This window comes from Perna viridis, chromosome 1 (assembly GCF_037379345.1).
Source record: "Perna viridis isolate PV_CMFRI_1.1 ecotype Kerala chromosome 1, ASM3737934v1, whole genome shotgun sequence".
NCBI classification, from domain to species: Eukaryota; Metazoa; Mollusca; class Bivalvia; order Mytilida; family Mytilidae; genus Perna; species Perna viridis.
The window spans coordinates 10732603-10747994 of NC_142445.1; the positions used below are offsets into that span (position 1 = coordinate 10732603).

Genomic DNA, 15392 nt, shown 5'->3' on the forward strand with positions numbered 1-15392 from the left:
CTTATAACATGAACTATACTTCCTCCTTACATTAACTATGATTCCTCTTTACCTAACTTTACCACTTGTTTGTATGAACTATATCACCTTTTACATAAACTATTCCTCCTCTTAACATAAACAATACCTCCTCTTAACATGAACTATACCTCCTCTTAACATGAACTATACCTTCTGTTTATATTTGGCTTCAGATACTACATTTTTCTTGTACATGTCATAAAGACAAAGGCTTTTTCCATCCTCTTTACTATTCAATTCACCAATCAACAACATATACCTTCCATTTGGACAGTTTGTCATGCTTCTGAAAGACAAATTTACAAGAATTTCATAATGTATTCTCTCCAAGTTAGCTTAAATTCAATCAAAACCATGTAGAAAAATTAGCTCAATAAAGGATGCCCCACTCCGCAGAAACCACATGGTCAAAATATAAACTAAGTTTTACAATGGGAAATTGATATCCCACAATATGGAATACAAATATAAATATTTTGTCAAAATATCAAATGGCTGTTATAAGTAGTTGCATAGAAAACTGTTACAAAAAAGGTGTGGACAGACAAACATACTAACAAACAGATGGACAGACACCTTGATCACAAAATATCTCTCAGCCAAAGCATGGGTATAAAAAGAGACAAACAATGACATTTTGTATTTAACATTCAAATAGAGACAACAAAAGCTGGAAGACAGATAAATAGCTATTTGTGTAAAGGAAACTGTGGTAAGTAGGATTTCTATAACATTAAAATAAGTTAGAAGAACAAATTCAGTACTGTATGCTTGATACTGAATATTTTCAAAAATAATCTGAGTGACCGGACTGTCTTAGGAATTATATACTAACTTTACAGAGCCCATAGTTTTCAAACTGCTATTGTCATCATCAACAACCTCTTTTCTTGATGTATCCCAGACTCTGAGAATACAATCACTAGAAACAGTAACAAAAGTCTTCATATCAACAGAAACTACACAATCAATTTCATCAGTGTGAGAGATGACCACCTCTCGCTTTCCTGTTTCTAGATCAATGCATAAAACATTATTTTTATTCTTGGCATACATTGTCTTTCCATCGGGAGAAAGTTTATATTCTTGGAGAATGTCTTCCTTATCACCTAGAAATGTAAGCAAAATTAAAAAGTTAAAAAATACCTTCAATTAAGACCTCATTAAGTTGTGGCTTGAACAGCTTCAGTAATAAAATGAAATATACATAGTTTTTACTATTAGTACGTACATTAGTAGTTATCAACAGGTGATCTATCAAGTGATTAGTAATCAAAAAATGATAAATACAGCCATTTGTTATTAATAAGTGACCTGCACAGCCATAAATCATATATAGTATGTGATCCATTAAGTCATAACTTATTAAAAGGTGATCCATAAAGCCATTAGTTACTACTAGGTGATCCATAAACCCATTAGTTACTAATAGGTGATCCATAAACCCATTAGTTACTAATAGGTGATCCATAAAGCCATTAGTTACTACTAGGTGATCCATCAACCCATTAGTTACTAATAGGTGATCCATAAACCCATTAGTTACTAATAGGTGATCTATAAACCCATTAGTTATTAATAGGTGATCCATAAAGCCATTAGTTACAAATAGGTGATCTATAAACCCATTAGTTATTAATAGGTGATCTGCACACCCACTGACCCATACACACACTTGTTACCAGTACATGATCCATACACCCTGACCAACTCATTATCAATAGATAATCCATACAGTAATCAGATATATGTATGTAATCCAAACAGCCATCAGATATCCATAGGTGATCTAAATAGCTATAAGATATCCATATGTGACCCATAGGGTCATTAGATATCCATAAGTGATCAATAAAGCCATCAGATATCCATATGTAATCAATACAGCCATAAGATAGATATCCATATGTGACCCATAAGGTCATTAGATATCCATATGTGATCAATACAGCCATAAGATATCCATATGTGACCCATAAGGTCATTAGATATCCATATTTGATCAATACAGCCATAAGATATCAATGTATGATCTATACAGCCATCAGATATCCATAGGTGATCTAAATATCGATAAGATATCAAGTTGTCATTTTTACAGCCATCATATTTCCATATGTGATCAATACAGCCATTAGATGTTCATATGTGATCAATGCAGACATTAAATGCCCATAAGATATCAAAGTCATAATTCATACAGCCATCAGATATCCATATGTAATCTAAACTGCCATTAGATATCCATATGTGATCAAAATAGCCATAAGATATCAATTTGTCATCTTTACAGCCATCATATTTCCATACGTGATCAATACAGCCATTAGATATTCGTAAGTTGCTATGAGATGATTTGAAAATTTTTAAATGTACATAGTACACACCCATTAGTACTAAAAGGAAGTAACTTTTGAATACTATCACTTTACTGCAGTCAATAATGAATTACACTGGAACTACAATGTCTACCTAACTTGATGAGACATCAGTTTGACAACAATAACATACCAACCTAGCCGACATGCTCACACAAGCCTACACTAGACTGTCTCAGTGGTCTACTGGTAGTTTAATGGCCTCCATTGTGGAGGTTCTGGGTTTTTTTATCAAAGTCATACAGAAGACCTTAAAATTGTCAGTCAATCTCCTCTGCAAAGCATGCAGCATATAGATAATAAAGATATGACTATTTGACTCAAAGTCAAAATGTGTCAAGAGATGTGTGACACGACTAACTGCAGGCTGTTGCTTCTGAGAGCTAGTATATTACAGTTTTGTGTGTTGGAATAGTACAAAGCAGGGTATGTTTAATTGATCAACTGTTCTTGTCCTGAAATCAAGAAACTGCTCGATAGTGTTTAACTACGATCAATCAATCAAACCAACCCTAAAAGTCTACACTAGCCTATTAACATATTCAATTAGAGATTGTTGGGAATCCTTAAAACAGAGCGGAAATCACCAAAAAACTGTGTCATTTATTAGGACACATCTGAGACAAATTATTTGTCATTGACCTCTGTCAAGATATTTGGTCAAATCTTGTGTAAAATTGATGAATCAAGACATACAAAGACCTAAGACATAACTAAAATATGTTTTAGACTAGACAAAGACTCCAGACATAACCAGAGTATATTGAAGACAAGACAAAGATGTAACCAAAATATATTTTAGACAAGACAAAGACTTCAGACATAACCAAAATATATTGAAGACAAGACAAAGACTACAGACATAACCAGAAATTATTGAAGACAAAACAAAGACAACAGACATAACCAAAATAAACTGAAGACAAGACAAAGACTTAAGACAGAACTAAAATAAACTGAAGACAAGACAAATACTTCACACATAACCAAAATAAACTGAAGACAAGAAAATGACTTATGACAGAACCAAAATACATTGAAGACAAAACAAAGACATAACCAAAATATGTTGAAGACAAGACAAACGAATGTATTGATGAATGATTGTAGACTAGCCTATTTCGAACTAGAAATAAAATAGAGTAAATCTTATTCAACATAGAACAGCTTTTTATTCATGCTTACCTTGTAAACAACCCTTCCTCTCAAAAGTTTTAATGTCCAATAGATAAGGAATATTGTCAAATATATTGGATAGAATGAGATGTTTGCAGTCAGGTGACACAGTGAACGCATCAATTGATATGTCCTCCTCATTCCAATCTTTCAATGCTTCAGTATATGGCCATTTGATAATATCTGAACAGTATGCTGTCATTTGAGAAAGATCAACAACCCAAAGCATATTTTCATCATCGTTGACACAGACAGCATGGTTTCTGGAACCTAAAATAATAGATAACTTGTTCAAAGAACATTGGCTGAAAGTATAATTTTTTTATATTGAGATTTTTTATTACTAATATTTGAACTAGCAAATACAAAAAGACATTAAACATTGCCTTGAAAAATACACAGTAAACGTTTGTCGAATGGTCATGAAAAGTTAAGCAAATTTATTACTGATGACTGGATGAACAGAATTATCAAGGCTGTTTGGGGTAATTACCGGTATTTAAAATGTTATACATGATTTACTATAAAAAAAAAGAAATACTTAATTATATTGTCTTAATGCCAAAAGTGAATAAAACTGTAAGATACTGGTCATTTAAGTCTATTAAAAATGTCTGGTTTCTTGGTCTTTGTCATGCTACAAAATAAACTATGTCTTCTTTGCAATAATCATAACACACAAAGTGCACTACACACATATACATGTATGTTATGATGTAACAACAATTCTTTCATCAGTTTTTTTTCTAATAAACCTTGATTTTCAACAGACATGATTTGCAGATAAATACACATCAGCAGTATTCAACACCTTTATTCAATAAAACAAATACAAATGCACCAACTACATTTATAAAAGAAAAACTATAATCCACACACTTATTTACTAGTTTGAGAACTGAACTTGTCAATGGTACTGGTACATGTTTATCTAGTACATCAATGGTAGCGGTACATGTACACCTAGTACATCAATGGTAGTGGTACATGTATATCTAGTAAATCAATGGTAGTGGTACATGTTGATCTAGTACATCAATGGTAGCAATACATGTTTCTCTAGTACATCAATGGTAGCGGTACATGTACACCTAGTACATCAATGGTAGTGGTACATGTATATCTAGTACATCAATGGTAGTGGTACATGTTGATCTAGTACATCAATGGTAGCAATACATGTTTATCTAGTACATCAATGGTAGCAGTACATGTACACCTAGTACATCAATGGTAGTGGTACATGTATACATAGTACATCAATGGTAGTGGTATATGTATATCTAATACATCAATGGTAGTGGTACATGTTGATCTAGTACATCAATGGTAGCAGTACCTGTACACCTAGTACATCAATGGTAGTGGTACATGTACACCTAGTACATCAATGGTAGTGGTACATGTTGATCTAGTACATCAATGGTAGCAGTACCTGTACACCTAGTACATCAATGGTAGTGGTACATGTACATCTAGTACATTGATGGTAGTGGTACATGTACATCTAGTACAAATGTATTTTTAGAACTGAAAAGTCTTTTTTCAAAGACCATTGATTATGGTACTTTTATAGTAAGCAGCTGCATCACCATATCCATTAAAATCAGTTAAATATGATGATTATAAACCGATGATATTTTTAATTGATTGTCTCCATTTTTTTTTAATTATTAACAGTTCTATTAATGCAAGTTTCAATACACGGCAAAACAAAAACAAACAAAAAAAAAACATACAAAAACAAGACCCATTAAAATTCTGGATCTGTGTCGTCATTATATGTTTGTCAGCATTTATTATCAATGTATATATGTACTTATGATAGCATATATGGCTAAGTCCAACAAGTAAAAAAACATATAAGATGTGTATTGAAGATTGTCTTACACATAAGATGCACATCTTCAATATGAACATTAGAACTGTGTAAAGTTTGAATAATATTGGAGTTACAAATAACACAAAGTAGGTTCCATTCACAACATAACTAGCAAGGTTTTAGGATGAAAAAAAAATTACAGTATGCCATCAGCATTTATTTTCCTTCATGCACTTCTCTACATTATACAACGGTTAACATTTTTGTGACTGTAACCTTGGCCATGAATGCAACTGCCTTTAAATCAATAAGGGTTCTCACTTTAAAACCTGTTATGTTACAATATCCCAAAGTTCCATTTAAATCAGATGGAAACATTTTGATTTATTGTCCACAAACTTGATTTAAAAAAAAAAAGTTTTTGACAACTGTGACCTTGAATGCAGGTTAAAATTCCCTAAAATCAACAGTTATTTCATTTATCTGGTATGTAACAAGAGATTAACTTTGTTGCAACTCTGCTAAAAATATTACTTAAACTAAAGTGGATGAGATAAAAATTCAGTGATCATGCCCTGGCAGTATATACCATGTGAAAAAAAATCCCTAAAAACTAACTGCTAACAAACCTGAAGCAACGAGTCCAAATGCCTTCTTCTTCCAGTCCTCTTTAGACAAGCTTTCAAATGGCCTTATTTCAGTGATTTTCTCACCCTTGTTCAGGTCAAAAACACTCACTGTGTTGTTTTTCATGAACCAGACAAGAATATCTTTGTCCTCTCCACAGATGCAGTAGCAATTCATCTTCTCATGTTTAAGAATAAGCTTTTTACTGCCTAGTTCATTCACAAGCATCATATTTTGACTGTCATAAATCAAAATTGAAGAATCATTGCAAACAAAATGGACCTCATTTGGAGAATTTGCAACCTGCTCCAGCAATCTGATCAATCTGCCTTCCTTGATATCCCATAATCCCAATGTGTTATCCTCAGAAGCTGAAAATATATGAAGTACACCCCAATACTGGCATATGCATGATTTAAATTTTCAAAATACATAAAATATGTATTTACATAGATTATGGCTAAAAGGAAAAAATAGAAGCCGAAGACTTTCAAGTACAAGTGCCGTTTCCATACTCAGGAAAACTGTTTTATTAATGGTTTTATTTATGAAAAATTGAATTCTTCTTTTTTTTATTTGTTAAGTTGTTGTGCTTTAATCTGGAAAAGAACAAACTACACAATCTACTGAAATATATCACAGATGAGATTTTCACTGAAAGTGAAATTGTGAAGTTAAGTAAAAGTGTTTTTTGCAGAGGAGGAAGTGAGAGAATGTACTTTAACTTCCTCCTTCACACAAGTTAAATATGAATACCCGCAGTGACAGCCATTTTTCCATCTTTCTTCATATCCACCCATTCTACTTGCGATTTATGGCCCCCTAGAGCAAACACCAGAGGTCCACCAACTTTCACAAGATTGGAACTGTCAGGTAGCAGGTAGGTTTTCTCTGACCTTTTACAAGTGTCCAAAAACAACTGCACTTCCTATAGGTAAAGAAAAATTAAAATCATTAGATCAAGTGGAACAAAAAGTAAATTGTTTAAGCAGGTCCTTATTTACATAATTTTCAACCTTTGTAAAACATAAACAAAAGGAATACGGCCAAATATTCCTCATGAACTCTAACCTGAGTCAGATGAAAGTACTGGATAGACACTAAATTCAAACTGATTCATGGATGTAGTGCAATAATATCCTCACAGTGAAATGTATTAGGTATCTAAAGAATACTTGACAAAAAAAAAATGGATAAAATGAAATATATACTCAAGAGAACCTTTTTGAATGTGCCAATTTCAAGGATTATTTTTGAGTCGTAGAGGGCAATTAGGCATTACCTCAGGGTTTAGAGAATAGTAGAAAAATTAATCAACCTTTGCCCCCGATATCTTAAGAGGAGTGTCTATGTGTATTCAGGTCTTTTTCAGTGGTCCCTTATATCCAGATAAATGATATGGCCAGAGCTACACCAAGAAATGTCAGTGAAAAAATGCATGGAAGCCTATGGTATCAATAATTAAAATACTTTTGTCAAAAACCAAAATTTGTTTCTCCACACGGTTTCAATGGCAAGTTTGAGCAACTGCAGCAAGCTGTAAAGCCACCTGAGCCACACAAAAAGTGGATCATTTTGACTTTAAAGTAAACAACCCCGTCAAATTTCAAAACATTGGCACAAATTTCTTCCAAAGTAGTTTATCTTTGAAAATTGGCCAATTAGAAGCTTTGATTGCCTCTGCCCACCATCTTTGCAATGACATAATTTGTCTCCATCTTGTTCTGACAATGTTGACAGAGCCGATGAAACATCAAGAAAGTATTTCAGTAATTTAAGTGTTGCTATCAATTATAGTAATTTTAAATTGTAAGTCAGTAAAGATTGGCTTTGGATATAACTGGTGGCCTGCGAGACAAAAAAAATAATAAACTGAACACTTTAAGCAAGGGATTATCAGTGACAATTAAAATATCAAACCTTCTGTCCTTGCAGTCTTAGTACCATTTGAGGAATAAACTCTGCCGGGGAAAAAATTAGTGCATCTTCTGAGAGCCGTATGGATTGTAAGATTAAGTCTAGCTGATTGTCTTTGCTTCTTTTCAATGCCACTTCAAAGTCTTCAACCACTGAACTGTTAAAAAACAATGTTTAATGTGTAAAGACAGCTAGTGTAATTGAGTATTTTATTTTCTTAAAGTAGTCAAGTTTGTTAAAAACTCTCCTCTAGTAGCAATAAGGAATTTGATTTTATAACTACATGTAGTAAATCAGAAATTCTATTTTCCAATAAATACTACATAACTGAATAATTTCTGATTTCGAAGTTCAATAAAATTACTAACAGTCTCAGATTAACAGAAAAACCCAGGAAACCAAACATCTATATGTCTCATTCTTTGTTGCAAAAAATAAATCTGGTATAAAATAGTTTCACAGAGGGCAACTTGTTGAACTCTGTTCACTTGGGTCAAGTGTGGACACATTATCAATTTCTGACACACTTAAGGATAGTGACAAACAGCTCAATTTGGAAACAACAACTGGTTGGGACACAACATTGCACAAATTTGAAAGTCAATTAAGGTGAATGAAATTCTGCATTAGGGTGATTATCAAAGACCTTTGCCCCTATAGGTAAATAAGAGAAATCTGAATCTGTTTGAAAAACCCAAACAGGGATATCAATGAGGAATATAATAAAAAAAAATAATTCCAAAATTAGATAAAAAAGTTGATTTTTTTTGGTCCCGTCTTGTTCTCTATATCTGATTAAAAGCCAAGGCATTAATTTTCATGAAGAATTCAACTTTTTTTTCAAAATCAGACCAAAAATAAAGAGCTTTGCAGAACGCAGCAAGATACAACTGCAGTGGTTGAACCCTGAACAGAGGAGCAAGTGTTGACATAATATTATTTTTGACACACTTAAACATATGGACTTCCAGTTCATTAAGTATATAAGTTTAATAACTAGTTTGGACACAATACTGTGCAAAATTAGAAATTTAATAAAACATTTTCGAAATCAGACCAAAAATAAGATGGTTGAATTTTTGGGGCATGGCACAATTTTGTACCCCTTTAATCCCAAAACAGTTAAAGAAAAGCCTACCCTGTAAAAAATACTCACCTGGCTTATTTACATTCTATTTTTTGTAAAAACAGGCATGGTTTTATAGATAATTGCTTTTTTTTTAAATACAATCATATCAACTTTTATTGAATTCTATCCAGTAGTTTCACAGAAGATTTTTGAAAGTACAATATATACTCGCCTACAGGTAAGATATTTGGGACTAAATTTTTAGCTGCTAGGAAGGGTTCAATTTTATAGACAAGATCTAGCTTATGAACTAAAATTTTCAGCTTTATATTTCCTGTTATTCTTTATTTTGCCACTATACTGGCCTTATAAGATTTTAATCGTATTTCCCTCTCATCCATTTTGTGTATTGATTCTTTCCTGTGTTCACTTGTATAAATACCAAATCTGGTTCCAATTGGTTAAGTAGTGTGCAGAGGAGAAGATTTTTTAAAGAAATGACATTAAAAATAGCAAAAAAAAAACGTTGAAAAAGTGAAATAACTCCAACATAGCTTCACAGATTAAAATGAAATTTCATCACAAATACAACTCCTCATGTTGACCACCTTTGGCCAGATGAGCTAAAAATTGTTAACGACGACAACGGACGATGACGACAGACGCCAAGTGATGACAATAGCTCACATGGCCGTATTAAAATAATTCACATGGCTTGTCAGGATTTTAATTAAACAGGTATACTCACTATAATTAAGGAATATTAGCGATACAGCAAGGCTAGGTTCCAGAAATTCTGGACTGAAAAAGGGGGTCCGACTTGTAGGTGGATCGACTTCTACTCCAGTATATACAGTAACAACATCAAAAAAGGGGGGTCTGACTTAAAGGTGGATCGACTTATACTCCAGTATATACAGTAACAACATCAAAAAAAGGGGGTCTGACTTACAGGTGGATCGATTTATACTCCAGTATATACAGTAACAACATCAAAAAAGGGGGGTCTGACTTACAGGTGGATCGACTTATACTCCAGTATATACAGTAACAAAATCAAAAAAGGAGGGTCTGACTTACAGGTGGATCGACTTATACTTCAGTATATACAGTAACAACATCAAAAAAAGGGGGTCTGACTTACAGGTGGATCGACTTATACTCCAGTATATACAGTAACAACATCAAAAAAAGGGGGTCTGACTTACAGGTGGATCGACTTATACTCCAGTATATACAGTAACAAAATCAAAAAAGGAGGGTCTGACTTACAGGTGGATCGACTTATACTTCAGTATATACAATAACAACATCAAAAAAAGGGGGTCTGACTTACAGGTGGATCGACTTACACTCCAGTATATACAGTAACAACATGAAAAAAGGGGGGTCTGATTTAAAGGTGGATCGACTTATACTCCAGTATATACAGTAACAACATCAAAAATAGCAACAACAAATAAAACACAAGGCTTTTTATTCCAACATGGGTAATCAGATCTTCATGATTGATTGGCTACAGATAGATATCATCTAGTGGTTTATTCCAACATGGATCATCAGATTTTCATGATCAATTGGCTACAGATAGATCTCATCTAGCAGAACACTTTTGCCAAGTCATATTTTGGAAATAAATGCCCAAAAAAATTTGCTGTCTGACCCCATGTTCTATTTCTATTTGTTATCAGCCATGTTTTTTCAAGGATCAAATAATTTGAACAGTGATTTTGTGCAGAATACCCTAAGGAAAACTCATACCACCTTTCATTAAAATCTGTCATGTTTTTTTTTTCTGAGAAGATTTTTTAAGCTGATATAATCAAATAGCAAAAACAAGCTCAAAGGGCATTAGCTCCAACATTGGCCACATAGTTTTCACGAAAATTTGGCTACAGATAAATCTGATCATGCTGAACACTTTTATCCCGTCAGAATTTGGCTAAACTAATGGCTTTTGAGACATATGCGGAAAACTGCTGTCTTGTCCCTATGCTCTTTTTTTAAGTAACAGTGGCCATGTTTTTCCATGGATCAAACATTGAATCACAAATTTTGCGCAAGATAACGTACGGAAGATACACATCAATTTTCACTGAATTCTGTCCAGTAGTAATGGCCAGGTGAGCAAAAACTCAGATAAACAATAAGCTTTTATTTCCAACAGGGGTGTGGCAAAAACCTCCAAAAACTATAGGGCCCTCGCCATGTCCATAGGAACTATGTGTTAAAGTTTCAAAAAGATTGAATAAGTTTTACTCAAGTCACCATAAATAAATGAAAATTAACAGATGCAAAGGGCAGCAAGGTGATGCCATTATATATCCACATTTTTTTTGGTGGTGGTGTAAATAATCATCTTCCTTATTTTAGTAAACCTCAATGCCTACCTTAAGGATGTACTCTCTTCCTTATTTCAGAAAACCTCAATGCCTACCTTAAGGATGTACTCTCTTCCTTATTTCAGTAAACCTCAATGCCTACCTACCTTAAGGATGTATTCCCTACCTCATTTCAGTTATCCTCAATGCCTGCCTACCTTAAGGATGTACTCCCTACCTTATATCAGTAAACCTCAATGTCTACCTACCTTAAGGATGTACTCCCTACCTTTTTTCAGTAATCCTCAATGCCTGCTTACCTTAAGGATGTACTCTCTACCTTATTTCAGTAAACTTCAATGCCTACCTTAAGGATGTACTCTCTAATCTAGCAATGAGGTAATCAGGGTTCATCAAACATTTACTTTTCAATTCCTCAAGTCTGTTGGACATTGATAAGTGATATGCCAGATTATTTAACTTCCTTAAATTGTATTTGATACCAAGTTTAATTGGTTGGGCCACGACATGCCTGTCTGCTAACCCACTCTCACCATTTCTGTTGACATATGGCTTTTTGTTGCCTAAAATAATAAAATGTAAGACAATCAATACACAAGCAGTTCACCTAAAAGGATATACAGACCTCTCTTAAGAGTTGAACCATTCTCTAGAAATGCAATGAAAAATTAAATGGAGAAATGAAACAGAATTCAGCAGAAATATATATAAATCGAGTGGATCAATGGACTTGTGAAATGACAGAGAAACAATGGTACTTCTCACAGCAGCCATGGAAAAGACTATACCTTTCTACCTGTACATACTCCCTAATTGTTAAATTCTCACAACTTTTTAATGTACGTTTTTTTTTTATTAACAGAGATGATTACCATTAGCCCATGATCCTAAAAAGAAATCAGCCAATGTAAAATGGAGACTTATTAGACTTGATTCCTCTTGGCAATATCTTTCTCTTGCAGCCTCAATAAATTGTCTGTGGTACCAATAAATGACAGTGGCTCTATCAGCCCCTCTTTCAACTGAAATTAAGAACAACCAAAATGTTTTCATAGTTATATTAATACAGTACTGAATTATAAATTTACAAAAAAATGCTTAATATACAAGTTTTAAGAAGATATCTGTTCTCTGAAACATCAAACATTTGAGAACAGTACAAAATATTGTGTGCCCAGACCCAGAATTAAAAGGAACCAGTTGAGCTTCCTCTACAATTGGAAAATATATAATTGTTTGGCATGAAATTGAGATTTTTTGCTTAATATATCCCATATTTTATTTTCGTGCCTCGCTACACTTGGTAAGGTATTCTTCAACACATCACTCTGACTGAAATTCCTGGACCCCTTCCCCACTCATGGTACCCTTTAATTGACAAAAAGTATGTAAGGCACAAGACTTGCCTAGATATTGTTGAAGGTCATGTCGTAACCTTGCCAATAACAATGGTGGAAGTCTTCTGATAGGAGGTGTCCAATAAACATAAACATCATTTAATACATCATCATCACAACTAAGAATGTCCTCTAACTCTGTCTCTGTCAATCCTATCTTTGCTGAAAAGATATTCAATATTTAAACAGTTGACAAGATGATCAAATTAGTTTAGGGTTTAAAATTCCATGTTGACAGAACCCAATATAACCCAATCTATAAAAAAAACTATTACATTTAGGCATGCCAAAGGGATGCACAAAACATGATTTAAATACCAACTTTATTTCTTCAGTTTCATTTTAAACATATGTCAAAATAGGTAACACTCTAAAGTGATTAATCAAATCTGTCCAAAAGAGAACTAAAAGAATCTAAAAATCAAAAACTTTTATTCTTTCTTAATAAACAAAAACAAACAATTATTTTAAACTTTACCTGCTGTTAAATATCCTAAAGCTCTTGAAACAAAGATCTTCCCATGAAGGGTCTCTATTTTGGAAAATAATCCATTAATGGCCTCCCTCACAGTCTTAAACAATTGAATGCTTGAAATATTCAGGTAAGATGGCCATTGTGAAGCTTCCAGGAAACACAGATTCAGGTACAATGGAAGAGGACATTGCTTAAATGATTGCAAAATGAGATTTTCCTGAGCCTTGGTCAGTATCCTCTCTTTCCTTGCCAACCAATGTTTCAGGATTAATTTGACATCATCATCAGAAATTCGAGACACAGGTACAAAACATTCTGGTTTTAGTTTAGCCTAAAATAATTCCACAAAGTTTTAATATGATACCACTGGCAAGTTCGATATTATACTAAGAAGAAGTCAGATATGTAAATTCCTGACAAACAGGAAACTTAGTGGATGATTGAGCACTATCAAAAGTATAGGAAACCTTTCAAGCTAATATAACAATAACATAAATGTGATGAATTTATTTGACAAAAATCCAAGATGGGAAAGGAGTCATGGCCATCGCCACTATACATCACCTAAGTTACATGATGTCTCCATAGATGGTCTCCTTCCCTTCATACAAAAACCTCTTGGACTTCATCACATTAGAACCAAACTTTATTCTATACCTCTCACTCTACTACACTCCATATACAAAACAAGGCTTGACACTCCTGTTTCTGACCCTAACTCTTCATTATACAGACTTGTTGCCATCATTTTGGATATTGGTTTCCACAGCCTCTTTAAACCAGTTTGTGTTAAGTCAAGATAAAGAAAAAAGATCATTTCTTCCACTACCGTTTGTCAACAAAGGTATAGATGCAATTAATTTGGCTAACATCCTCCATCACAAAAACGTTACCAACAAAATTCCCCCATATTTCAGACCAATCCATACCAATTATTTCATATTCCTATACTTCACCCATTGCATCCAAAATTTTCCGAAGGCTATTGCAAAACCTTGAAATTGAGGACTTCAAGGCTAAACTACCTAACTGTTCTTGCAAAAACTCCATTCAAATATGGTCCTTTTGGTCACGTCATTATGGGAGGTTCAACCATCATCGAAAACGAATCTCTATGTAATATCCTTTCTAAAGGTCCTAAGTACCGTGAACCACGCTCCATAAATTGGAATTATATCTTTAAAGTTCTTATGGATGCCGTCGAGTACTATGCAAGAAAATGGATAAAACAAGAAGAAGACACTGATTCTCTCTCAGAGTGTTTAAAGGCCATCAAGTCTTTAATTTTGAAACAAATGAAAGTTTCAAGTAGGTCAATGAGTGCAAAGGCTACATCTGTTTTCAAAGACCCTGATGTACGAAAACATTGTCTACTATACATGACAAATATGTTGTCGTACCAGCAGACAAAGCCCAAAACAAATTTTTTTTTGTCTGCAAAATGTTTTACATCCAATGTTTATTAGCAGAGGCAGACGTAGAAAATAATAGCAGTGATAAGACCTATACTGCCACCACACTCTCCAAAGAAAAGATTGCGGTAAACTATAAATCTGTGCTATCCTCTTTTGGTCTCTCAACCAAGGACAATGACTGTGATTTACTGTCTATGTACTGGATTCCTAAATTCCACAAGAATCCATACAAATGTTTCATAGCTGGATCTGCAAAATGTACAACCAAACCTCTTTCAAAACTTTTAACTTCTACACTCTCAACTGTCAAAGAGGGTCTGCAGTCCTACCACAACACTTGTTACTCCCTTAGTGGTATTAATTCAATGTGGATCCTGAAAAATTTGAAAGATCTTTTGGAGAAAACAGTTCAAGACTATTATCTGAATATAATAGCATTAAAACCTATGATTTTTCAACACTGTATACTTATATTCCCCTTACTCAGTTAAAATCCCGACTCACCAACATTACACATCGTCATTTTTCCAATAAAGATGGTACACCTAGATACAAATATATAGTCCTTGGTAGATTCCTCATACATTGTCAGAAATAATTCCAAATCATCTTCCAAATATACAGAGGAAGATGTTTACAAAATGCTGGAAGTTTTCCAGTGTGGTGGACATGTTTTTCACCAAACAGTCGGCATTCCAATGGGAACAAATTGTACACCTTTACTTGCTGACCTATTCCTTCACTCTTATAAGG

General features: G+C 33.6%; 1 protein-coding gene across 1 annotated transcript in view; it reads right to left on the reverse strand.

The window, feature by feature from the left end:
* The window catches only part of LOC148627219 (NACHT and WD repeat domain-containing protein 2-like), a 54324-nt gene that overhangs the window by 19289 nt on the left and 19643 nt on the right, over positions 1-15392 (reverse strand). Inside the window, exons 12-21 of the mRNA XM_088569784.1 lie at positions 13228-13555; positions 12759-12911; positions 12225-12374; positions 11699-11915; positions 7945-8098; positions 6781-6952; positions 6027-6395; positions 3585-3845; positions 857-1130; positions 172-307 (exon numbers count right to left, since the gene is read on the reverse strand). Coding sequence (XP_088425910.1) covers positions 172-307; positions 857-1130; positions 3585-3845; positions 6027-6395; positions 6781-6952; positions 7945-8098; positions 11699-11915; positions 12225-12374; positions 12759-12911; positions 13228-13555 — 2214 coding nt within the window. The remainder of the gene's footprint in view (positions 1-171; positions 308-856; positions 1131-3584; positions 3846-6026; positions 6396-6780; positions 6953-7944; positions 8099-11698; positions 11916-12224; positions 12375-12758; positions 12912-13227; positions 13556-15392) is intronic.